General features: G+C 42.7%; 1 protein-coding gene across 4 annotated transcripts in view; it reads right to left on the bottom strand.

Annotated features, from left to right (window-relative positions):
* The window catches only part of Mpped2 (metallophosphoesterase domain containing 2), a 176,376-nt gene that overhangs the window by 121,718 nt on the left and 27,258 nt on the right, over window positions 1-27,400 (bottom strand). For 3 of the 4 annotated variants that reach the window (XM_021156097.2, XM_029474224.1, XM_021156098.2), the window contains one exon: window positions 2,545-2,726. The exons of the other annotated variant lie outside the window; for it this stretch is intronic. In XM_021156097.2, coding sequence (XP_021011756.1) covers window positions 2,545-2,726 — 182 coding nt within the window. The remainder of the gene's footprint in view (window positions 1-2,544; window positions 2,727-27,400) is intronic. 4 annotated transcript variants of the gene reach the window in all.

Raw genomic sequence — 27,400 nt, 5'->3', positions numbered from 1 at the left:
CTTCCCCCTTCTGCCTCACTAGATCGTGTGGGGGCTAGGAGGACGAGAGGGAAAGGGACCCGATGTACAGCTGGGCTTTAGCTTTTTATTTCCTTATCATTTTATTTCCTTAGTTACGGCACATTTTCATTTATGGCGTGCTTTCCCTTATAAAATCTCCAAGTGTTTATTTCTAATCTACTAAATAATTCCTCTGGCCTCTTCTTGTTTTCACCCTTTAAATATCTGTTGATGGTTCACTCACCACATTCCCCATTCCATTATTAATGGCCCACAAAACTCACTACCAGCAATCATTTACTGATTAATCTGCACAGCAATCCAGAAAGACAGGTAGTATTAATCCTTAGTTCAGCACAGGCAAACCAAGGGGAAAAGAGGTGAACTCAGACACCCAAGGTCAGTAGCTCCACGAGATTAGAACCAGGATCTAACCTGTCTGTGTTCCTGAGAACGCCTCCCTGAAGCTCTGCTCTTCCTAGAGAAAACAAAACAAAACGAAACAAAATGTGCTCCACACAGCTCCTTAATGCCTAAGCAGACTCGGTTCTTACTCCCAAATAACTATAGCTGCAAAGAAGTCATTGATAAAAAGTGACTAAAACAGGGACTAAAAGCCTGTAATTCCCCTTTCAGTGAAGTTGACACCTCTGGACTTCTTGGACACTGCATTCACACTCACACACACACACACACACACACACACACACACAATTACCTTTCACATTTAAGAGTGATTAAAATAAAGAGATAATACTTGAAAGCGAAGTTTGCCAAGGCAGAAAAAAAAAGTGAAAAAAAAAATTGGTTACACCCAACTATGCCACAAGGAGACTAAAAATGTCTCTTAACTTCTTTGCATCTCTGTCATCTCTAAAAATGAGACAACTTTGCTAAATGACTTCTAAAATATCTGTCGGCTTTAAATAAGACTGAGCACCTACTGAAAGGGCAGAAGATTTAAAAGCTCCGGCATCAGTGCCAAGATCACGAGAGACTGGTGCATCATTCACCACTACTGAATCCTGGCTACCACTGGAAGGCAGGATGTCTGCCAGTAAGCAGCAGAAACAAGAGAACGGTATAGCTCCAGCTTGAGACTTTAACTGATAAGTAGTCTTTTACCCTGAGAAATAAGTCAGTGGAAACAAAAGAGCACAAACATCAGAAAATACACATTTCAGTTCTTGCTGCCAAAGGACATACTGCTATCTATTTAAATGCTTGTTTTTAAAGAAATGTCTTACCACATAAAAGTACAGCCAACAAGTTATCACTAACAGGGATAAATATAGAAATTATACCAAAGTGTTTAGTCTTATTGATAATAAATAAAATTAGCTAAGAATGATGGCGATTTGTACTCTGATGACAATTATGTACAAGTTGACAGGCATGCATGAACACATGAAAAAGCAAAATTGTTCATAGTAAAACTTATTGTTTATTTTAACGTATATTAAACATTTTAATGAACATTATTGTCAATAAACACACATCTTCTATCATCTCTAATCAGCAATTTAAAACTTTGCCATGACCTGCTTTAGCTTGATTTTTAAAACATGAAATAAAATAAAATAAAACATAAAGTTTCTGCCTAAATCTCCTGAGTAATTTTCATTGGCTCCCATAATACTCATGACTTCATTCTCCTAGAATCCTGTTTTCCTTTACTATATTATTCTATATTACTCTTTAGTGTCTTCAGAAATGCTTAACCCTTTTTTCTTTCTTATTTTATTTATAGTTTTTATTTCCTTCATGGTGCTGGGACTGACCTTAGCAGCTTGCAGATGAATGGGTGGTAGGCCTGTACTCTGCCGCTTCAGCCCTAACAACCAGGCCCAGGTGTGTGTAACTCCAGGCTGGCCTTGCAATGATAATATCTGGCAGCTGCCCTCCCAGGACCCAGTGTTTTGCTGAATTACAGGACCATTGATTGGGTAGTCATGTCTGTCCACCACACCCCCTTCTTCCTCCCCACTTCCTTGTTCAGGAAAATCTGATGGGTTTCCTGTCAGAACAGCTGATGTCTGGAGAGTCCTAGGCTTTGTGCAGGACCCTGAGGAAAGCTGCATCTAGGGAATACAGAGCTAAGCAGGAGCTGTGCTTCTTAGAGGGACTTTCACACCCTCTCTGCTACTTAGAAGCATTCTCTTACCTCTCGGTCTTTTGTACATCTTTACTAATGACACCTTGGAAAGACTAGAGCCAATGAATTAAAAATATGATTCTAGGCCTTGTGTGTGCCAATGAATGTCCTCATTAAAGCAGGAGGAGGGAGATGAGATTGGTTTCAAAGCTTCTGAGCTCTTTGCCCCAGAGCCGCTGAGGCCAGGCACTGAAAGGATGCACAGTAAAATTAAATATCTAAAAATTCATCTTTAATTAACAAAATTGGATTACAGCTAGACACCACAGCATATCATACAAGAAATGGCTGAGCCGGCTTCCAAGTGCTCTAATTCAATTAGGACGCAGTGAGTGACACTCAGACCGGGAAAGGTTAATTGGGGCCGCCAGAACGCAATCATTCCTTACCTAACCAGTCATTAAACTTCTTAACCTCTGAGGGCAGTCCCAGCTCGGTGAAATCGCCTGTGTGGAGAAGGATGTCCCCATAAGGCATCTGGATACCATCTGTTCTGGAGTGTGTGTCTGAGATGCAGACAAACCGCGTGTGGCCCGCTGGTTTTGGAGTGTCATATGGGATGGGGTCGACCCTAAAGTAGACATAACAGATCCCGTAACAGTTAAACATGTTAGAACCCTCGTAATAGTCATCATACAGACACATCGACTGTCATCATGCACACACCCAAACAGTCTAACGCAAGGACAGAAGAACCCAAGGCAAAAAGGGACACCTCGGGGATATGAAGAAGAGAGCATCCTTCATCCACAGTTCCACTAGAACCATTCAAAATGTGTTACTTACCTGTAGGAAAATGAAAAGGCAAGAGTCCAAAAAAGCCTAAGAAACTGATAGTGATTAATACTGAAGTGTTGGGATATTGAGCCCCAACTTAGGAAGCAAAATTATGCCCTTTCTCTCTCATCATGTTTCCACAGATCCCGCCACTCATTAGGAAGCGGATATCTCATTAATTCCTTCTTAAACATGCATAGCTTAAGCAAAGAGCTAATTTACAGAGAGCAGCCTGCACATGCTCAGCCAGCTGAGCTTCAGAGACAGCACCCACATTCAGTTTCCTTTCCATACTCAGTCAACACCCATGTCTTCAGATTTTTGCTATGAGGTTTACTGATTACGTTTTGTGAAGGCAAAGGACTGCCACATAACATTGTTTTAAAGATGCATACAAGAAGAGCTTTGTCAGGATCATCTTTACCACCAGGAATTATTTGTGGTCTAGGTGACACCTTAGGTTAGAGAGGACGATCAGATACCTTGGGCAAAGATTCTCTCCTATCTAAGTAGGATGTTTTCAAATGGATCTGTTTATACCTGTGTGTGCATTAATACGTGTATAGTTTCGGAGACCTGAGCCCTGTGAAATGACATGAGGGCCATAAGAACCCAAAGGCAAAGTTGATCAAGCCAAAGCCAAGAAAATAAAAGGGAACATTTTCGTTTAATTGAGTGTAACAAAGTGTGCTAAATAAACTTGGTAAAGAAATGCAAATCTGACTACTGGAGCAGACAGTTTTAATTATTTAAGAGGTTTGTCCCGAGTTAAGGGCAGCTTAACTGTATCAACTCTCCACCAACAGCTTCCTTTAATGTCTCTGTAGGCATGCACACTTCTTGTTGGATGACAGAGGAGAAGCAGCAGCCATAAACGCAAAGAGGTCACCCAGAGAAGCAACTAGGCAGTGGGAAGGTTGGAGTGTAAAACATTAAATAAGGAACGGTATTTTCTCCTGCAGCCTCACCCTTGAGAGTTGGCAAGCATCCGAGAACACAGGGAAACACATGCAAACCTCTGGTGCAGAATGTCTCTACAGGGTTTATTTAATTTCTTTCTTTCGCTGTCTTTTTAAAGAAACAATCTCTTTAACAAGGTAATTGCAGGAACAAAATAAAGACATTCGTATGCAGCCTAGATAGTCCTGAAATTTCTTCCATGTGAGCGTAATCTTTTCATCTTTGTCCAAGAAGCAAAGTAAAGAAGAAGAAAGGAGAATGGAGAGAGAGAGAGAGAGAGAGAGAGAGAGAGAAGCTGGGATGTAGTTATTGAAGTCAATCTCATTAGAAAACCCCAAATAAAGTCTAACTTTTTCAAAACACATCCATGGATTTTTCCTGTAAAGGTTATGAATATGCTGTTACCATGGAAAAAGGGTTCCTAACCCACTGATCTCATCAGTAGCCAATGAATCCCTTTTATTATATCCAACAATGCTTTTTCTTTAACATAGGAAATCATTCCGTCTTTCTTTCGATCCCTGGAAACTCTTATGCTCAGCCTCAGTGGTTCCCATCTTACAACATCTCCTATCTTCTGAAAGCAATTTCCCCAGAGAATGGGTGAGTGTTCCCCTCTGCAACTGGCTGTCACCCTCTAAAAGCGACAGGTACGACTCTTAGAAAATTCAGCTGCTCACTCTAATGGGACGGCTGCATTCAGACCCAACTGTCAGACATTTGAAGGAGATTTAATTATTGGATCATTAAAAATAAGAACATTGAGTGTGCATAGGTGTGTGTGTGCTCTTGAATGTGTGAGTGCACATATCTTTATTTTCCAGTGTTTTTTTTTTTTTAATTTTTTTTCTTTTTTTTTGGTTTTTCGAGACAGGGTTTCTCTGTGTAGCCTTGGCTGTCCTGGAACTCACTCTGTAGACCAGGCTGGCCTCGAACTCAGAAATCCGCCTGCCTCTGCCTCCCGAGTGCTGGGATTAAAGGCGTGCGCCACCACGCCCGGCTTATTTTCCAGTGTTTATCCAACTGATAGGGCACATAGAGGAGGTCCTACTCTGTAATTCTACCATGATACATACAAGGCTACTGTATCAAAATACTTGGAAGTCCACTGCAATATATCATAGGGTTGTCAAAGCCATCATTTTGAATTAGGTAAACAGAAAGTAGCACAGGCCATTGCGAACAGACCCCTTAGGTCTATAATTTCACAAGCACAACAGGAGCCAATCATCACACTGTACATAAGTTCACACATTTGCATATCTTGACTACAAGTTGGACAGTGAACTTTGTGAAACCATGGGAAATGCCACTCAGTCTTTGAGTCACTTCAGCTTTCTTCTGCGCCCTCCAACGATCTCCAGAGAAACATGTCCATGTTCAGAATTAATGCTTGAAGTCCAACGTAATAGGAACGGGAATGGGGGCAAGAAAAAGAGAGAAACTGGCTTACCTTTGCTTAGAGCCAGAGTGAGTTGAAGAGGCCAAATCAAACAGCAAGATATGTAGAGACATGTGTCACTGGTAAACTCTACCAACAGGATATTATTAAAGAGAAATGGCACGTGTGGGAGATACATAGAAGAATGGTTGAAGAAAGGAGTTGGGGGTAGTGGGGAAGATAAAAAAAATTGCAAATAATACACACACTCCGACCTTGAGACAGTGAGGTCCTTTCTTACATATAAAGTACAAAGCAGGAGATGTCTGCAGAAGATAAGACAGGGCAGCCCAGAGCCACACCCTAGGACATCTTGATAACTATCACCTGGGAAGGTATCTCTACCCACAGACTCCAAAACTGACAATAAGATGTCTCGGTCAGAGATAAGTTTCAGGAGATAATTAAAGTTGAGGCAGCCCTGCAGGAAACTAGTCCTACCAAACTGGACATCTGATAGATACCTTCTGAAGGCAAGTCAAGACAGCTGGATGTTTTTGCTATAAAGAACATCCAAGGGGAGCTATGCTGGAGACAGATCTACCTGTCCATCTGTGGGAAGACTTACACTCTATCTTCCTCTGTACTCAGCAACAGGGTCACTTAGGGCTCTTGCTACTGACTGCTCAGATGATCCAACCTTCTCCCTGGAGCACCATGTGAAGCATCCTAGGAAGTGAGGTTTGTACCGTGGCCACTGAAGCCCTGGGGCCAGATTTAAACACCAAAATGAGATCTGCACATACTTCTAGTACTCCCAGGGAGAAACAAGATGGCATGGAGAGATGAGAAGAAAACACAGTATCATAAAATCCCAGAGCAGGACAAAGTGTCAGGTCCAGTACTTTATATGATGCTTACATCCCCTCTACCCTTTCCCAGCCTAGCTGACATAAATTTCCACTGCAAAGTTTGCAGAGAAAGGGAGATTTCAAGCTCCTTCACTTCCTTCTCCCAGCCATTACAAGGGCTGAAGTTCTACTAACTAGGTAGTCTTGGTTCCATCCAGCCAAGCGACAATAGTTCTACCGACAGATCTGTGGATAGCTCTCAACTGTGGTCATAGAAGCTTCTTTTACAGTGGAGAGTGGGTAATGCAGAGGCTCACAACTGGTCAATGTGCTGAATACGGAAAACCCAGTGATCGACTGTGGATGGGCTGTTTCTGTCAAGCCCTCATTATCCAAGCCACAGGGAATTTCAAGGTAGAGGGAGCTTGAAGAATTTTTAACTTGAAGATGGTGAGGAGAGCTATGAAAAGCTGAGTTCTGAACATAATATGGCTGTATGGCTGTTCCACACACACCACCTCATAGCAGCTCTGGTTAACCTCACAAGACCTGTCTAAGATCAAACGAGTTAAATTTCTAGCATGGGTGGTAGAGGCCACACCCTACCGGAGGAGCTTCTGGCAATTAATGGCTGCTAAAGAAGGAAAGGGCACCCTCCTTTGAAGATGTGGCCACTGGTAGGTTGCTTGTGCCTCAGTGAATGGCCAGATGCACATGTGCATACAGGTAGCACCAATGGGGTGAGAAAGGTTATTAACAAAAGGAAAAGAAAAGGAAGATAGCAAGCCAAGAAAGGCACGAGGGAAGTAATGTTGTACAGATACAAGATGGTATAAATGTTTGGAATGTTCAAAGAGTAAAACAATATTTAATTTTCTTCCCCAAAAGATTTTACCCCCAGACTCTGCATCTCTAGGGAAGGTAAATATGGTCTGGGGAGCCTACTGAATTGCAATTCCGAGTCACTTGCTTTGGGCTTAAGTTTCTTAATTCCTTTGAGCTTTGTCTCTTCCCATCTATAAAAAAAAAAAAAGAGAGAGAGACTAACAATACCTAATTTGCTATGCTGCTGGGAAAATATAAACTGTCAAGTACAGGGTCTGCACAAAGCACATGCTCTGAAAATGGAAACAGAATAGCAAGTGTAAAGTAAATGTGGTCGCAGAGCCAGGCTACAGTCAGAGCTCGGAATCATTCCCACGTCCCAGGTAGGAACGTGTGTGTCAAGTGACTGTCTTAGTGTCAAGGTACCTGAGATGAAGAACTTAAAAGAGGGAAAAGTTCCGTTTGACGAGAGACCGCAGGGGTTTCCCTTCACAGTCACCAGGTACTGTTGCTTTGCCCTTGCGTTAAGGCCAAAGATCATGGCAGGGAGTGTGTGGCAGACCAAAGCTGCTCCCATCACTGTGGCTAATAGTGACAGAGAGAAGAGGCCAAGGTCCCAGTATTTCAAGGCTATACCTCCCACGGCCTTCCTTCCTTCCACTAGGCTTCATCTCCTACAGATCGCACCACCTCTCAGCAGCAACCAAAATGTTAACAAAGAAAATAGCCTCTGGCACATTTCAGATTCAACCCATTCATGGTATAAAATCACATCACGTGGCTTAACCCTTTGCCTGGTTCCTTCATCTAGAAGAAGAAGAAAAAAAAAGGAGATATGATAGTGCCTCTTACCACACATATGTACATATGCACACAGTACACACATACACATGAAAAGGAAAAGGAAATCGCTCCCACACAATGTATAGCACAATCATGAACACAGAGCACACATTCTGAAAGCTTATTTCCTGCCGTCACTTTCTTGGTCCTCATGCTGCATTCTGAAATAATACCAGAGTGAGAACCCAGTCCCCTTTCTACACAGCAGCTATCGGAATATTTGAGAAAGTCTTCTGTGATCTTCTGTAATCTTTACTCTAGTTGAGTGGCCAGTTTATCCAGTTCTCCTGTGTGAGCCAGAGAACCTAGTGACCTCCTAGCCTGGGTATGAAGACATTGGTAGTTGGAACCTCTCCATTCACAGTGTCAGAATTCACTGTCTGAGTGAGTTACTGCTCTTTCATGAGTCATTCATGAAAGAACAGTAAGTGATCATCTTAAACTCATTTCCAATTAATTCATTTTATTTTGTCTTGTCTTATATGTCTTGTTTGTATTTACATATGTTTGTACACTACATGTCTGTCTGGTGACCACTGAGGCCGGAAAAAGGAGTCAAATCTCCAGGCACTGGAGTTACAGGTGGTTGTAGACCACTTTGTAGGTGCTGGGAACAGAAACTTGGTCCTCTGCAAGAGCAGCAAATGCTCTTAACCACTAAGAATCTCTCCAGTTCGAGACCCTTGGGCCTGAGTGTATTCAATGCCCCAATGTAGGGGAATGCCAGGGTGGGAAGATGGGAGGGGCACCCTCATAGAAGCAGGGGATGGGGGGATGGGATAGGGGCTTTCCAAAGGGGAGACCTGGAGAAAACATTTGAAATGTAAATAAAGAAAATATTCATTTTTTTAAAAAGAATCTCTATACCCTCTTTTAAAATCTCTCTTTTAAAAAAAAGTCTCTATACCCATTTTGTGCCAATCTCAAATATTATTTCTGAAGCTTAACCAAATACTGTACAGTCAAATAAATGAAGTATTCCATTATTTACTACTGCACTTGGTGGGTTTTATGTTTGTTTGTTTGTTTGTTTGTTTATAGCAACCTTCCCCCCAAATTCCACTGTTTCTGCTGTAGGGTCATCTAGCCACGTTTTTTTCTAATAATTACTTATACAGAATTGGAAGTTTCATCGCTAACTCTTTAGGAAGAGCTTACCATGTGGTATGGACTTACTCCTCACACCATGAGCACAGTGAAGCCCTTGCGTTGTGTATACAATTAGCCTCCCCTCATTGTGAGCGTGGAGGATGACCCTTATCAAGTACTTTTAACAGGACCTCAATGCATTTATCATCGCCTGTTCCACTCTAACCCCATCATGCCACCCTTATGCAATGCACTGATTTTATCTGCAAAAGCCTTCCAATGTGGCATTAAGGGTTTCATTTTTAACATAAAATATTTCACATAACATGAAAGCTAAAATTATATGTGTGCTGTGATAGCACCAGAATTAGACATTCTGTGTGATAAAGACAAATGCAAAACCTGCAAGCACAACAATTAAAAAAAAAAAAAACATAAAGGATGGGGCTGGAGAGATGGCTCAGCAGTTAAGAGTACTGGCTGCTCTTCTAGAGGACCTGGGGTTCAATTCCCAGGACTTGCATGGCAGCTCACAGTTACCCAGGGAATCTAGATGTCCTCTTCTGGCCTCCTTAGACACCAGGCAGGCACACGGTGCCCAGATTTGCACACAGCAAAGCACCCATACACATAAAAACAATTTAAAATAAACTGAGATAGTAAATAAGGAAAGGCTAGGCTAAGAACTACAGAGCTTCTATACTGGAGAAAAGCTCAGTCCATCTCAGCCTGTATCTTTTGTATGCGTCACCCTCACTTGCCTTCTTCATTTTACTGTTAATTTTTTAAAAGGTCTTGCCATTCTCACACAAATTTACCTTTTAGTTTGTACATGAAAAGTATTATCTATGATGTCATGTTTGTGATACTTCCCAATTACACACTAAAATAAATAAAATTTTTAATAGAAGGTTTATCCACTCTAACACATCTCGCCCAACACCAATAATAATGTATCTCTCACTTTGGAAAACACTGATTGGTGTAAAGTGACTCGTGCTCCCCGGGGAAGCAGAGCGGCAGCTAACATCCTGCTTTCAGAACTCGAAATCCCCTTATCTGCTTATGCACTTAGCTTTGGAAATTTTCTGAACCGAAAGGAATGATAAAATATGAGCCTGCGAGATGGCTCTGTTAAAGGTGCTTGCTGGCAGTCCTGATGACTCGAACTCAATCCATGGGACCCACGTCGCAGAGGAGAGAACCAACTCCTAAAAGCTGTCCTCTGACACACACACACACAAATAAATATAAAAATAAATAAATAAAATGTGATGCACACAATAAATAGAGACATAGATAAAATGTAATAAAACTGATGATAAAATGTTATTCCCCCCAAAACTGTCAGCCAATAGTATTTAAAGAGTCCCTCAATTCTTATGCAAGTTACCATCAAATTAAATCTCTTAACTTGCATATTATAGTACACCAAGGGAAGAAACAAAACAAAAGTTTGATTTTTAAAAGGCTACTGGAAACAGTGGCCTTCATTCTTTTTTCTTTCTTTCTTTCTTTTTTTTTTTTTTTTTTTTTTTTTTTTTGGTTTTTTGAGATTGAGACAGTGTTTCTCTGTGTAGCCCTGGCTCTCCTGGAACTCACTTTGTAGACTAGGCTGGCCTTGAACTCAGAAATCCACCTGCCTCTGCCTTCCGAGTGCTGGGATTAAAGGTGTGTGCCACTACACCCAGCAGTGGCCTTCATTATTAAAAGACTTTGTCACAAGCACAAACTTGTGATTTTAAATTCAGGTTTCTGAAGAGGAATGAATTCCACTGATAAGCCTTAGCGTGAGCCCTGACCATGGAGTCCAGGGACGTGCGCTCTTACTACATGTCTCCTTCAAGAACTTGGGCATGTCACATCCTCCTTTTTTGTGCCCAGCGAACAGGCCAGCACCAACAGCCACAGGGTTCCAGAAAAGCAACTTAGCATCATCTTCTTCCTCCCTCCCTCTGCCCTTCTCTGTCCTTTGTCTCTCTCAAACAGGGTCGAATGTAGCCAGGCTGACCTAGTTATGTAAGCAAGGTTAGTGTAGGATCTCGACTCTCCTTCCTCCTCCTAGTGCTAGGACTGTGGGCAAGTGCTAAGGTCTCTTAAAGCATCTTTCTTGTTTCAACTTCACATTTCTGCTTCCCTGAAAGGTTAACTGCAGTCCAGATCCACCAAAACACAGCTAGAAACCAGGGAGGCTCTGAAGAAGAACAATAAAATGGCAACTTCAGTCTCCAGGCAGAGCTTCCAGAAGGGTCTGCTCCAAAGAGGAACAAAGGAACCAGGGTACGAGGTATCTATCACAGGGAACCAACAGAGAGGATGTCTAAGCTAACCAAGGTGCTTCCAGAACGAAGCTGTTCTGTTTTTCCTGGTTTGGCCACCACACCCCAGAACTGTCACAGAGCTGAAGGAGTGCGCAGACCAGAACCCCGTTTGCACCGAGGGCACTGCTTCCCTGGACCTGCTGAACCGCTGTATCAACACTGTTCTATCACCAACTAATTACAGCGAACAAAGCCCACTGCACGAGCTCATGCCGCCTCTGTTTTTTTCTGAGGACAAAAGTGCAGGGCCGACGTTTAGTGAATATTAAGTGGCAACAATTTAAATCGGAGAGCGCTGCGCATGATGTGAATTCACTGGTCCTACAAGTGTGGTGACATTTGAGGTGTTAGCAGCCCATCAGCCTGGCTACTGTATCAGCCTCGGAAGTCTCTCAGATGGCACAACATTAGGTGGAAGTAACCCACTGGAAACACATTGTTGGGGATAAATGCCTCTAATGTGACACCCATATTGATTCACTTAAAAATCTAGACAATGGTCCTACACTTGTGAAAAAGTGACACATGACATTTTCCTGAGAGGTCATTCTTCCAGTCAGTCAACAATCAAGTCTTAACTACTTATTTATGTGTGCCAGGAACGACCCAAGGTACTTGGGAGGACAGAAGCATGCAGGGTGCTTAGGAGGGCAAAGAATCTTTAAGGATTCTGCCATAGCTTACACATTTTCAGTTTAAAAAAAAAAGTATAGTATTGTCAAGTGTCTTGGTCATTTGCTTATCTCACAAGAACTTATTGATAACCTCCTGTAGCCCATGGATAACACTGGGTGTTGTGGAGGCAGCTGCAAGAAGCATAGATGGCCCCCGTGGCTTGTAAACGTAGGGTTTGGGAAACTACGCGCAAGTATTATATCGGAGGGCTTCTGTACTGTGTGGACTAGAGTAGAACACGGGGCACTGCCTGAGTGTGTGAGAGAGTGGAGGGGGCATGTCAGTGGGTGGGCTCAGAACACATGACAGTGAGTGTGTCAATGTCAGGTGCCCAGGAGTTGGGGGTGGGGGTGGGGACGGGGTGGGGGAGGAGTTCCCTCCTGTCATCAGAAAGACAGAAGCTCAAAGTGGCCCAATGCTGGAATTTGACTTCAGATGAAAACAAACATAGAACTTTAAGAGTCAGGCAGAAATAGGCGTTATTCAGGGAGAAAGAGTGGTGTGGAGCTGCTTAGCCTGTTGGGGACTTGTGAATAAGAAGGTGTGGCGGGAAGAGTGTCCCCATGACAGTGAAAAGCAGAAGTTTTGAAGCCCAAGTGCAATTGGAGGAGCCCGAGAGAGCCTGACTATGAAGCTGGAGGAACCCCATAGTTTCAAAGAGCTTTTGGTTTTAGAAAAGCTGACAAGGCTCCACACAGGGGAAGAGAAGAGGAAAGGTCAGCTCAGAAGGGACTACAAAAGCCACAGACATGGTGGTACAGCCAAGCTGGGTCAAAGGGGAAACCAGGGCTGAGAACATCATACCCCGGCAGCGACCCTCCCGCTCACACACCCCGTCAAGGGGTCTGTATATCCAGCCAGCCAGGCAGTCTCCTGCAGCTCTGTCTCATCCCGCTGTTAGCATCATCTGAATACAGAACACTGTGACAATATCACCACGACAATGTTAACGAATGAGAGCAGCAATATTTATTTACATGCCAGGCGCTGGTGTGCAATGCACTTGGGGGAAAAGCAAACAAACAAACAAACAACAACAACAAACCAATACCAAATAGCAGAGCCATTTCAAGTAGGTTGTAAGAGTCATTGTTGGTTTCTTTGTCTAACTCTGGTTACTTAATAGAGTCACAAAACTAGTCATGTGTAAGAAAAAAAAAAACACAATTTTTACTCAAATATAGAAAATCGTGTAAGTATGTTTCAAGATAAGTAAGCAGTTCGAAGACCCTTAGCAAGGTTCTAACACTTAATTACTTTTCAAAATTAATCCAACATAATGATTTTTACATTTAATAGTTATTTCTCTGGAAGCTGTTTTGAGAGATAAAGGCTTTAATCCTATCTTTTTACCCCTTGCTGAAATGGCTAACTCACTGATTAGTGGCAAGGCTTGCATCCATTCGTATAACCCATGGAAGATTACCTTCTCCCCACGGTGGGGGCGGGGAGGCTGTCAAGCTAGAGTTCTACCAAGTGTTTACTTTCTCATGAGTGCTAGGAGTTGCTGGATTCAAGTTGGAAAGGAGGAGGGCTGTGGCCAGTGGCTAGCTCTTCTCTTGAGAAGAGAATCTGTTATAGGTCTGCCTGGAACCCCAGTGCTCAATTTTGTAGTGAGAAATTTGGAATTTTGGTTTCTTTAAAAAAAAAAACACAGAAATATTATAAGAATCTATTTGTTTGTTTGTTTTTTAAATCCCAGGGGTGGCAATATGCAGTTGCTTCATGATTTGCCTCACGTTCTAGCAGGGGTGTGATTTGTTTATTTGTTTATTTATTTCCAGCTGCATGTAGTTTCTGCAGTTGTGTGATGTCTGGGGTCTTTTCAGAGGGTATATAACTGCTAGCTTCCCAAGAGGCATGGTGGGTTGTTGGCTGTTGGTTGTTGTTGGTCGTTGTTAGTTACAGTTCGTTTAGTAGTCATGCTTAAAGAAGAAGCAAGAAGAAGAAATTAGATATCCCGATGGCAAAGACCAAACTTGCCCCAAGAAACTAGACACCTCTAATCAGCAGGAAGTGGTCTAATGATAATGTCACCCCCTAATGATCTCTTTCCTTCCTTCTCCATCCTTTTATCTCTCTTATCTAGTGTTAGGGGGCCAAAAGGATTGGGGGAAAAAATGTGGACAAGAATGGAAGAAAGAAGAATCCACAAAGTAGCAAAAGACAAGCCACACAATTTGTTTCTAACAGTACCACAGGCAATGCCATCTATCATGCCAGCCAAGCTTTGCCTGGGTTTCCCTGCTGCAGGACACTGACAAGGCCTACCAGTAAGAACACTGAGCAATCAGTCTTCTCCACCCTTTCCAATTAGCCTCTCTAGGTCTAGTGGTGATAAACCTTAGCCCAAAGGCAAAATCCAGCCCATTGCCTCGTTTTGTAACATTTAACAGGCAAACAACCGCATTCACTTGTTTAAATATTGTCTATGGCTGCTTTCAATATACCAGGGTGGAGTTTTATACTTGCAACAAATACCACATGGACTATAAAGTCTAAAATATTTACTATCTGGACCTTTAGAGGATAGGTTACAAGTGCGCGCGCATGCACCTACAGAAAAGCAAACATTCAAAAAGGCAGGGAGACCTGGGCATGAGTGTGCTGCCTTCCTAAGGGAATGGAAGCAAGGTCAGAGAGCTTAGGTAAGGGTGATTTTGAGGAAGGAAGCCACACCCTTGGGGAGAGAAGGGAGGCAGAATGTTCATGGCAAAGTTCGCCTACGAAGCTTCTCTCCTGTAACAGCATTCAAATGTCTTCGGTTGATGAAACTTCTAGGAAGGACAGGAATGACAACTGAATCTCTTGGAGAAACTGTCTTTAGGCAGATAAGCAAATTTGGAGAAAACCTCTCAGGCATTTGTTATTTTTCAAGGGACTCAGCAGAAAATAACCAGGATATCATATTTTGGGGTGGCACAGTCAGAACTTTCACAGCAAGGTTTGTCGTCTCTGGATTCCGTCACTCAACAGACCTTTGCTTATATTAGTTTAAGATGTATTTTAGTTTGACTTTTTTTTTTTTTTTTGGTTTGTCGAGACAGGGTTTCTCTGCATAGTCCATGTCTAAGATATGTCTATGTGAGTTCAAGTTCCCTGGATATGGAGTTATAGATGTTAGTTGTAAGCTGCCATATGGATGCTAGGAACTGATCCCAGGTTCTCTAGAAGAGCAGTAAGGGCTTTTAACCAGTGAGCCCTATCTCCAGCCAAGCAGACATCTTCTAAATAACAGCTTAAAGTGAGAGAGATAGCTTTCCTGTTTGGTGATAATGAGGCCTAATTATCAGTGTTGCCTCCTGTGTCCGGGGCTCTTGTACATTATAACCTTTGATCTTCTGAAAACCTCAGAAGAAGCTGAAGTCAATGCTCAAGCCTAGTATAGGTCTCTACACTTCATGGGTCTTACAGCTGGAATCCAAATCTTTCCTGGTTTACTCCAAATCAGTCACTTCTTGGGATACTTTGGCTAGCGAAACAAACTGCAGCTAATCCTCGGTTCGGTGTTAACATTTGCTGAAGACTTACTAGAAAACCTTCATCCACCCTGTCTGCATAACTCCAGCTGGGCTTCCCTTCTCGCTTCTTTTTGCTCTTGAGTGCCTTCGAAGCTGCACACCCCTCACGGATGCATTCTGACAAACAGCTTATTGTTGTCTCTATGGCCCTGCTAAGACTCAGGAATGCCAGCTCTCTCTCTGCTAAAGCACTGGTGGGTAAGATGAAAGAGGGCTCAGTTCATTCTGCCTTTTTTGCAGAAATGTACCTTCTTTTTAAAAACAAAACAAAACAAACCAAACAAACAAAAACAAGAAAAACCCTGCTTTCGCTAGGTACTGCCTGTGCTGCAGTATCAGATATCATCAGAGCCACATCTCTGGCTTCTGCCTTGCAATCCTTGTGAAGGGGTGAGCACGTGACCACCACCATCCATAAAGGCTGAAGTGAGTGTACTTAGCTAAAGGGCACTGCAATAATTTTTCTCTTCCACATGAGAAAGTTAGCCTTGCACATTCTGTGGCTTGCCGCTTGCTGTAAATCATCTTTTGGGGAGGGGTGGACACATTGTTTGAGTCTGCATCCTTTCTACTCGTAATATAAAATATGGTGACTCCCCTACCAAGACTCAGAATAGTTCCCAAGTAGATGAAAAGGAAGTTGTTGTAGCAGGTGATGCCCCCACCCCCAATGTCCAATGCACACTGCTAAAACTGAATTCTGTTAGTGCTGGGGCCGAGGCTATCTGTGAGGACAGTGGAATCCCATGGGAATCTACAATTTGGAGAGGACTGACGATCAGTCTCTGAAAGGATTGCTCTACCCCAACAAGCATCAGTCTTTGGTTCTAAAGAACTAACTGCCTCTTTCTTGTCCTTGCATTACCATGCCAAAGCACACCAAGAGTGCTGAATCTGTGGCCGCTGGTTCAGTGGGGATAGAATATAATTTCCCTCGGTTTGCTCTGACTCTTAAATGCCTACTACAGGATGGGGGCCAGTCAATACTCACACTACTGGAATTGCAAAAAGAGGCAGGAATTTCGATGTGAGTTTACCAGGGTAAAGCTTTGCTGCATGTTGGTAGCACCGCAGGATGCAGCCAAGATGGGTAGCCACTTGGTCTGAGGAGTACAGACAAGCCTACACACAGACACACAGTCAGTCACTGTGTCTGCCTGGTGTTCCCCCACCACCCTGCCTCCTGCTTGCACTCTTCCCTCACTCCTGAGAGCAAGTACAACAGCAGCAGCCTTGTCAGGAGACTCCCTATTAGCCAGAAGGCACAGCCTGGGGAAAGATGCATCGTGTTCTCATAGCAGGCTCAGTCGAGCTGGGCTCTTCCTTGGTGAGAAGGCAACAAATCAGGCAGATGGGTGAACATAGCATCCTAGTGCTTCTGGGTGAAAGCTTTTCTGCCCCAGGGACCGGGTATAACTCACTTAACTTGTTCTGTGCAGGCGCACTCCCAGAGAAGAGCCAGAATAAGAGCTGATGATCCTCCTCCACCACCACTACTACACTACCACCACCACCACCACCACCACTACCCCTACTGTCTGCTGCTCATCACGTTTACGACAAGTATCAGTGGAGCCACACACCCTTTGAAAACAGGTCCTCAGCTGTAATTCTGTCCTGTCTTTACCTTCTAGAACATTGTTACTATTCCACAGCCGGGCTAGGGCCCAGAGGGCTGAGTGCCTTTCTTAAAGCCAAAGTCAACACAGCAGAACGGAGTACAGGCTCCAAGCTTCTCAACTCCCAGTAATAAAAATAAAAGCTGCCATCAATGAGTCCTGGAACCAGGGGTTGGGCTCTGAGCCAAATGCCTTACAAGCATTACCTCATCTATTCATTGGAAGAATCCTGTGGGGTAGGTATTATTAATCCCATTTTACAGATGAGAGATACCAGGTTATGAAGTTAAATAATTTCCCCAAGGTCAGAACCACCATAAAGCACAAACCCTCGCCTACAAGAGGAGTCTGTCTGCATCCTGGGATTATTCACTGTTACACTGCCTCTCTGGCGGTTCCCATTGACCAAGCAACCCAATGCTCAGTGGGAGAAATACAAGTTTTCTTCAGATTTCAAATAAATTACTTGTAAGTGCCTAATAAACTTCTGAAATTCTCGTTTTAACAACTTTGATAATGCCAAACAGAAAATACTTTAAAAACTAAAAACTTCTATCCTCTGTCAGGTGTTTTTACTGGTCCAAATGTTATTGGCTTCCATCTCTTATTTCATTTGAAAGAAAAGCAAATGGCTTAATATAAATTCCTGCGTGAATTTTACTAGACGCCTGAGAAAACTTCATGAGCACAGGAGGTTCTGGAGACAAATGGGCAGAGATTTAAATTCCAAAAGCACAAACTGACAACCTCTGAGATGCAGGCAAGAACTAAGCCTACTCCGGTTTTGAATTTGCATTTAAGTAAAACTACTGGCTTCCCTGGGATACTGACAAGCTGTGGTGGAAAGCCACGAGGCACAAGGCAGAGGACCACTAATTATACTATTATTGTTTCTCTGCTATTTCTGCCTCGGATTGCCCTAATTTAAGCAAGGTGATGGATCCTGAACACTCTCCTTGATGAATTGCTCCACATACAGTCTTGATATAAACAGAAGACAAGGTACTCACGCCCACACTAGGGGACATCATGTTCCTTCAGTCAGACCCTACCTTATTCACCCTGTGACCCTGACAGTTCTTACTCAGCCAGTACTATTAAAACTGTCATGTCTTCCAGGGTTCCCTCATGCTCCTGTCAAATAGGTATTATTTCACACACACACACACACACACACACACACACACACACACGATAATGTGTTAATCCAGTCAATCAGGAGTTCCCCGGGGAAAGCAGAAAGACCAGGGGAAGAATAAGTGTCCCTGTTCCCAAAAGAGAGTTTTCCCAAAAATATGAGAAATTATGTTTTACTATTTTTTAAGCTTTGCTTCTCTAATTATAAAAATGCAATTTTACTAAAGTTAGGGAGAAATTTTGTAAAATTAAGAGTATATATATATATATATATATATATATAGAGAGAGAGAGAGAGAGAGAGAGAGAGTGCACAAAGAAAGAAAGAAGGATTCATAATTCTTTATCCCAGAAATAGCTACTAGTAACATTTTGGTATCTTTCCATTTCCTCTTTCTTCTGTGATTTTTTTAAACATAATTGGGATCATTATGTGCTGAAAATGTTATATTCTAGGTTTTCTTCTTTCTGTGTGTATGTTTTCTCCTGTTCCACTTCAATCATTATAGCATCAGCATGTTGAATGTCCCCAAAAGCTCCTTGTAAACACTGGCACTGGCAGCACATTATTACACACGTTGGTTTCGTCAAATTTCCTTCTTAACCATTTCTCTCTGTTGAACTCCCCCTGCCCCCACAAAGGCATTTAAACTGTTAAGCTACCCAGTTCTCTGTGTAGAGTCCTAATGGGGGATGCTCATGGTCCTGAGCCAGACCATGGGGAGAACCAGCTATGTAACTTCTGTCCTGGGGTGAGAAATACTATAGCCATATTCTTGAAATGCCAACAGATCATGCATTCATCGATATGTAAGCCCCAAATGCCAGTAGTTCTGGTCAACAATCATAGCAACTCCTCCAAGGTAAATAAAACCATGCTCTTGGCAGCTCTGGCCACCCACAGTGGGAACAGGGAGAATCATAAACACCTCCCACTTTGGCAGCCCCAGTTCAGTGCAAACTAGAGTCCAGATGTGAATGGCTGCTTTTCTCCTCTTCCTCTGCTCAGTTTATTTCTGAAGTCACTGTTCCGTCACCACTCAGCACCACTGGCCACCAAGTGCACCACAGAAAATCTATGTTTTATGTAACGTAGCACATCCATTTTATTCTCTTTCATGAGTTAAAAGACAGCAGAAGGACAAGAGTTAGGGAGAGAAAAGGATAGTGAAATTGTTTATTTTATTGTATACCAGGTTGATGACAGCAAACACCATTACCAGGGCTCACTCAGTACTGGTGTTATCAGGCGCCACCATCGTTCAAGGCCAAAGCTTTCCACTCACCGTTGTGGAGAACAGAGTGAGTGGTAAGCTCCATTGGTTAAAACAAGCAAATGCTCGTGGATTCCTGCTTTAAGCAGTTACAGGCTAAGCAAAAGAGCAGACAGCAGTTTTAAATTTCCAGGCACAGCACCTGAAATTGCAAAAGACCTTTATTGTTCTTGAGGACACCAGAGTGAGAGTCCAGAACTAAAGGTGTCAAGTTCAAAGAAAGATCTAATGGAAAAGAATGGGCCCTGTCACAAGAAGAGCAGGGACAATTCTGATTCAAGCCTCATGACCGGAGGCTTAAACGGCTACTTTGAAAAGTTCTTCAGGTCTTAAATATGACATCTAGAATGCCAAGCCCCATGCGGGACATCAGACAGGTACATCATAAAGAACAAGGCTTTCCAGTCTTAGTGGAGACAATACGAAAAGCCTTACACGGCAAGGAAGCTGTCAGCATGTCAAACTGCAAGAAATCTAGGAAAGCAAGTGACCCTAAAGATAGCATTAAGGGCCTAGAAATTAAGCAATTAAGACTAGGGCTTCTGTTTTACTTTATGAAGGTAATGAAGAACGAGAGAGAAAGGCACATCCTGCCCAAATTATCTTGAGATGGCCTCAATTTAGAACACCCAATTTAGAACCTTCTCTGCAGTGTGTGAACATCCCAACTGTAGAGCCTTCATTTCCAATCCTGTGCCAACCCTTTATGGAAAACTGTGGCAGGCTGACCATTCTGCTCAGTTCAAGGCCAGGCTCCTGAATTGAACTGAACAGTAGATGGCATTCAAAAGAGACATACTCCAAGCCTCAAACAGTGAGGAGATAAACCACTTCAACCTCTCTCCCTGCTTGCTTCACTTCAGTTTAGAGAAGGGGTTTCAGCGTTGGTTACTAAGCTGTAAGACGACAGTCTAAAATCCAGACACTACAGTCTCAAATCCAGAGATCACAGTCAGGTTCTCCTTGCCTTGTTCCTTTAAGAAAAGGCTCAGCTTTTAAAGCTTCTATAGCCCCTATAGCCCCAGCATGTCCCCATGAATCCTGCTACCTACGGTACAGCATTATGGTTAATGCTGTGACTTGATTGTATCTGTAATCAACTAAGACACAGACCTCTGGCATGGTCTGTGAGGGTATTTGCAGGAAGGATTAGCTAAAGAAGTCACTTTCCATCTTCTGACAGCAACTAGATATGACGATGAGCAAGGGACAAGCCGAGGTGTGTCCTTGTCCATTCTCATCTTTTGCTGGTGAGCACAGCTACCCCGTTGCTGTTCCGCCAGCCTTTACTGACATCAGACCCCAGCTTCTTCAGACTTCCAACATGGACTGCAGACCAGTGGCCCTCCAGGATCCCTACAGGCCTCCCAGTACCATTCTGCAACTGCTGAGGAATCCATTCTCATTGACTGAGAAGCTCTGGGGTTTTCATGTTTTCCAGTGTGCAGACAGCCATTTTGGGCTACCCACTCCATATCACATTAGCCAGTCTAATACTTCTTTGCAGTAAATATTCATTCTATTGAACCTGTGTGTGTGTGTGTGTGTGTGTGTGTGTGTGTGTGTGTGTGTATTTGCTGCATTTAGTACTGATGCCACATGCTAGCCTCTCTGAACTCAGTTACTAGCACAGACCTCCACAGATCCACATAACCTCTTCTCCTTTCAAGATGGCAGCTCACAGAAGCTCCCAAGGCAAACAGTCTCCAGGATTCCACAGCAAGACCATTTTGTATCGGCCTGCATTTCCTGCCATTTCCAGGATGACGATTCTCTGACAGCAGAGTCATCACCCACTCCACACGACTACTTGCTCCGACTCAGATGTGAGTTGTTTTGTACACGGTGGGTTTTTCTTCCCCATAGAAACTATTTGTCAAACCAATTACACCCATGACCTATACCCCGTGAGAAGCCAACTATTCCAAACCCAATGCAAGATATAGAAGCCAAACAAACCAATTCAGAGTTCTAGAACCAGGAAGCAGGTTTGGGGGACCCAGTCTACCTTTTACAGTGAACAAAATGGGAGCCAGACGTTGGAATTAGAAGTGAGTCAACAGAAATACTGATACTAGAAGCTCCCAGACAGTTGCTTGGGCCAGTGTTCATAGTTTTGTGATAAATATGTATCTATGAATCTAACCAAAACTATCCCACACGCTCTTACAGAGTCTCAACGTCCTTATTCCAACCTGCTGAAGGCCAGGCTGGTCCTCATAGCTTTAATGCCTGAATCCGCATGACCCTTGAGAAATTCCTTTCATGGGTTCCCAAGAATATTTCAAGGTTGAGAAAGAACTTATCCTTTCGATTTTTTCTTTTTAACTCAGTCTAGGAGTTTAGGTGACTAAACGGTTGAAGTGGCCTCACTGTAACCCATGAGTAGCAGTGCGGTGTGTGCATGGAAGCTTCCATACTACATTCTCATCCAAGCCTGCAGCTCCCTGAAGTCCAGCAACTCATGTACAGAAATCTAAGCAACTTTGTCCTGCTAGCTTAGGATGCTGGAAATTGCAAGGAGACTTGGAGACCACTAGCTCTGGCCAATACTGGCCTCATTTACAGGTAAGGGAATTGAGGCCTAAGCTACTTGACTCTACATTCAATATGCTTTTCTCCAGGCCTTCTTACATGGAGTCTCTCCATATTTGTGCTTCATAGAGAAGAAGTCATCCTAGGTCACTCTTTTTCCAGAGCCTCAATCAGTGGAGTCGTTCCAAAATTCCGCTTTCAAGTCTGGATCACATTCCTTCGTGACCTCAGCTCCACAGGGTTTACCAAGAGCCTCACTTTGGAAAAGAAAATAGTCAAAATCCACATGGTTAATCTATGGAAACGACTCCCTGAGAGACTAGAACCCATAACTCACAGAGTCAACAAACTTCCAACAAACTGAAAATCTATGCAATCCAGGTCACTCGTGACAGCCCCCTTTTGCTTTGTTTTCTTGTCTGCAAAAAGGAGCCACCAGCTAAGCTGGGGAATTAAGATAATATATGATTTCACTAGGACAACTAGCACACGGCTAAACACAAAAGGGCGTGAACATTTCAACATCATCGTCACCACCACCATCATCACCAATACAACCTCTGTGGGGTTTACTTTCTCTCAACTGGTCAGTCTCTATTTAGCCACTTTCTTGGTCTAAAACTTAGAGCATATGTATCCCCTGTAGTTTAAAAAGTTTAATATATGAATGAGCTCCCGAATCAGCACAAGAGGAGGCCGTGTTTAACTAGCATAAAATAATAATATGGGGGGGGGGGAACACAACCAAAATAGTAGGCTTTAGGTCAAGACTCTAGGCTACACTGAACTGTGTATGAAGACTCACACAAATCACCTATGGGCAGTGCATTGAAGGAGTCTGCCCACGTGAATTTAGGAGATTCTCGTTTCGATGTGTTAAAACCTTCCAGACTTGCAATTTTGTTTGCCTAGCAACATATTAGGAATTCAATAAATATTTCAGTGGCTGAATGAATAAAAGAAGCATCATAGCAAACAAGCAAATGCCTATCAAAACTAGAATAGTTACACTGCTACACTGAACATTCTGCTTACAAGGCTAAGGTTAAGCTGTTTGAACTTGTCTATCTTATCTAGAGGTATCAATTCCAACATTTTTCTTGGAGACAACACACAATTTGAATGATCAAATATTCGTTTAGAATTACATGGGTATTTTTATTTATTCATGGCTGGCTGCTGATAGCCCAAAAGTCAAGATAAATTTCTATCAGTGCTATATTATAAACAGTGCTATAATTCATGTTCATTGGGAAATGCTGTTTTCTAGTTATTATGGGGTACAATATACACAGACAGATAGTATACTTCGGTGATTAGTTTCCTGGGTGTTTCTGTTGGTGGTGGTGGGGGGTGGGGGTGGTGGTTTTTGGTTTGGTTTGGTTTAAAGAAATTAGTCCTCATTGAATAACCTACCAGTGAGCATTTCAGATCATTTGCTTGGCGCTCTTAACAGCAAAATATGCAATTATCTTTATCTCTTAGTTAATAGACCCCATTTAGCATTTACAAAGGATCACTGGGGTCAACTTTTAGATCAGCTTTCCAGTCGTCAGTCCAATACCTTTGTGAGCAACTGGAGAATTGCTATGGCAATATGCACATGAAAACTTTCCTGGATGGATTCAATCCAAGACAGTTAGCCGGGTGAGTCTAAAGAACTTTGTGACCAGAGGGAAAACGGAACATGTGAAAACTCACTTGTGAGAATTATTTCTTAGGCACACAGAGCTAGAGCTGTGTGGACTTTGCCAGGACTGGCGTAGTTTGAATGGTTATGTGGGAAGATGCTTTCTGGGGCTGAGACACGTGGAGACAGACTCTATGTGCCCACAAACCTGTTCTTAATACCCAATTCTCTCTCATAGCATTGGTTTCTGCTCTCTCAATGCCCGAGTATTACAGCCAACAGAACAAACACAAGCATACAGACTTGTACACAAGCATGGGCCTGTGTGGGATATACTTTGTTAACTATTTTTCTGATCCTGGTAAACTTACTTCTAAAAGGAGAAGAATCTGGCTCTGCGGTAAAGAGCTTGACTCGCTAACAGGCTTATGGGAGTCACCTTGTCAGCTGTGATGTGACAGAGACACAATTGCACACTGCCTCTCTTTGCAGCTGGAGTACACCTAGACATTTAGGGAGCTCAATTCACATCCTATGGGGATTGGTGGCATTTACAAGGAGAATTTCAGTACTAGCCAGATAATGACACAGCAGAGTTGAATGTAGGCTTCTTAAAGAAGAAGTAGGGGGAAACTAAGACATACTCAAGTGTGGGTACTGGCTCCCCAAGAGCCAATGAGAAAATAACTGCTAAGCATCAGTCATATATACGGCATGTTGGTGGCTCTCAAGTTACATGTCAGAACCCTTTCCCCTCCTTCTTATCCCTCTTTTGACCCGTGAGGTGGCTCTGGGATGCCTTGGATAGAATTATAATCTGATAGAATGAGAGCAGCAGTCACTATGGCTACACAAGGGGGTTAGTACATGCTCTCTTCCTGTGTGCAGGGTCTTTGGTGAGATCCTACAACTTTGCAGGTTTGTGGCTGGAAAGAGACCAGGACCTGAAACAATTGTTGACTGCAGTGCAGTTCTTGCTGCTTTGTTGGTTTCTTTGAGGCTTCAATCAGATCCCTGGGGTGAGGGGCACCACTTCCTTCCCCCTGATTCTCCACCCTGCCTTGGTCTCAAACCATCAGCTCTGAAGTCACAGGGAAGCGTGGCTGCTTTGCTCCCAGGTATTCAAAGGCTGCTGTGGGCCCCTTCCTTTGTCTTTCCTTTCTTTAATCCCTCTCCCTCTCTCTCTCCCTCCCTCCCCCTTCCTTTCTTCTTTCTTTTTATTTCATGGCTTGGGAAGACTCCAAATTTTGAGAGAGAAAAAAAAGAGAGGAAGAAGAAGAAAAAGAAAAAAGAAGAAGAAAGTGCAGAGTGCTTCCCAGTCAGACACAATTCTTTGCCCAGTGAGCAAACCTGGTCTCCTTCCCTGGGCCAATTATAGCCCGGAGACGGATTTGGTTTCAAAGCGCAGCTGCTCATTTGAATCAGGATAAGCATGGTTAATTTTTTTTTTCAATTAGAAAATAGTGATGAATCTAATATAAAATAAAGAAATCTGTAAAGTTAGACTAAAACGAAAGGTCTTAACTCAAGAAGGCCATCAATTTGGAAACACTATCCAGAGCTTTTTTTTTTTTTTTTTTTTCAAATCAGAGGGAGCAAGGCTCAGAAAGTGACTACACATGAAACAGTACACCTTGGAGACAGGTTGAAACAAAAGTCACAGTAGTCAGACAGGTAACTCTACACCCCAGAAGATGCAGCTGTGGGGGGACTTTATGGGAAGCACTGAGACCTCAATGAATGTAGCTGTCTCCTTTATGGTCCACTTGGCAATTGGAACACAAGTCTTTACGATTTTTGTGAATAAAAAAAGTTTAAAAAGTAGGAAGCAACAACATTTAAAATCTTATGACTTTATAATATTATTTTACCAACAAGAACAAACAAAACGGTCTTTAAAACTACACTCGATACTGGTCACACAAGTATTTTTTGCTTTGTAGGAATTTATTGCCTAGAACACATTTAACTTGAACACTTCCCTATTTGCATGTTTCAATTAGGAGTTTACTAATTAAAAAGACGCCATACTCAGTCTTCCTCTTCTATATAAAATGTATTTGTCAGGGATAGATTTTTTTTAATGACTTAAGAGTGTGAAACCGAATCCCCTTCTAAGTCTTGTTGAGAATAACAGAAGGCGAAAGGTCCTTTTTCTCTTCACATCAGATCAAGTCTTCTCTTCTGACAGGAAAAATAGCCAACTAAATAAAAACCACCTTACTCTAAAGATGTAGTTTTCATTCATCACATCCGACTCTTTCTAGTTCTCTCTACTGTTTGACCCACATGAAGTAAGTTTTCAACACTTCTCCCAAACCCAAAGCTGGTCCTTGCCCAGAGGGGAGGGTCTGCACTCTGCTGGGGCCTCCTCTCTTTGAACAGTCTGCATGCTCAGCTGTGGAGCATCGCTGGTTTTCTCAGTGATGTCCCTAATAAAGAGACTTTGTGGGTAACCACACCTAAACAGACTACCTAAGCAATCTCACACCTTGCTTTCAACTGATTCCTGCCTTGAAACTATATGAACTACAAAATCCTTCAAAGAACGTGGGAGAACAAGCCAGTGAAGTCAGCACTTGGGGAACTGAGACAAGAGGATCATAAGTTCGAAGCCAACCTGGAGTGTTTCTATAATTAGCTGCATCGTAAAAGAGAAGGGAAGAGGAAGAGAAAGTAGAGAAAGGAAAGAACATGTGCTCATTTCTTACTGGGCCTTTTAAGGTCAATAACTATTAATTGTTGTGTTAACTTTTTTTTCAAGGAGAAATGTGAGGAAATCTCACAATGGCTTCTGAGTCACAGGCCTTAAGAATATCTTTTAAACAACCAAGAAGATGTGTATTTCAAAGTGTTCACTAAAAACGTGGCAATTGACTTAAGTTGGATTTTTTTTTAATCATGTAAACTACTTTCTGTTGCCAACTGCCTGAAGAGCTTCAAATTGCTTTATAGTCCCAACCAACAGTGACTGGCATTTAGTCTTAGTAAGCAGTTGTCACTAGCGACAGAAAGTGATTAGCAATCACTTGCTACACGACATGAGACAGTCTTAAAACTCCCATTTACCCCCTACTGAACCAATATCTTAGCTCATTCTAGAGGACTCCAAAGAGAATTTCTCTCCTAACCGACATAAATGAAAATACAGCCCTGGCTCTGAAGAACACAACAAACATGGTCACAAAGGAAAATGAGAGCCAGCACCCTAATACTAGCTCGAGACACTTTAGCTGGAGAAAAACAGCCTGTATCCCATAACATTTTATGATACCAAATGAGATGCAGGCAAAGTAATTTCACTTATGTGATTCACTTACAAGCAATGCAAATGCAATCTTGCTGATTACATTTAAAACAAAGGCCCGAATTTGCGTATTTATAGAGCAGACCCATAGTCATGCAAAAATCATGTTTTCCCCCACCACTACCACCCAGTGCGGAACAAAAAGAAAACAATCTGTCTGAGGACCTTTTCATCTGTGCAGAAAGAAAAATGATGGTAAGGCGAATCGGGGTTGGCTCAATGTGCTTGATAATGTGGCTCCCAGTGCCCTCAATAAAAACCAAGGTCAACTATGTGAGTGATCGCTGGCTGAGGTGTTCAGGCCAAAGGTAGACACTAGCCTATGCTCATTTTATTTTTTAGGTGGTCAAATGCATTGTTCAGTAAGCATTTACATGTGTGTCCGACCTGAAACCTTCATTTCTCTGGGTGGGTGTGCATGTGTACACACACAAATATTTGTATGGAGACAATATAATGTATAACTTCTACACTGAAGTAACGACAGCTGAAGTAATGAC

Source organism: Mus caroli, chromosome 2 (assembly GCF_900094665.2).
Source record: "Mus caroli chromosome 2, CAROLI_EIJ_v1.1, whole genome shotgun sequence".
Lineage (NCBI taxonomy): Eukaryota > Metazoa > Chordata > Mammalia > Rodentia > Muridae > Mus > Mus caroli.
Note: the sequence above shows the minus strand (reverse complement) of the source record. Positions and strands in the feature narration are given on the sequence as shown.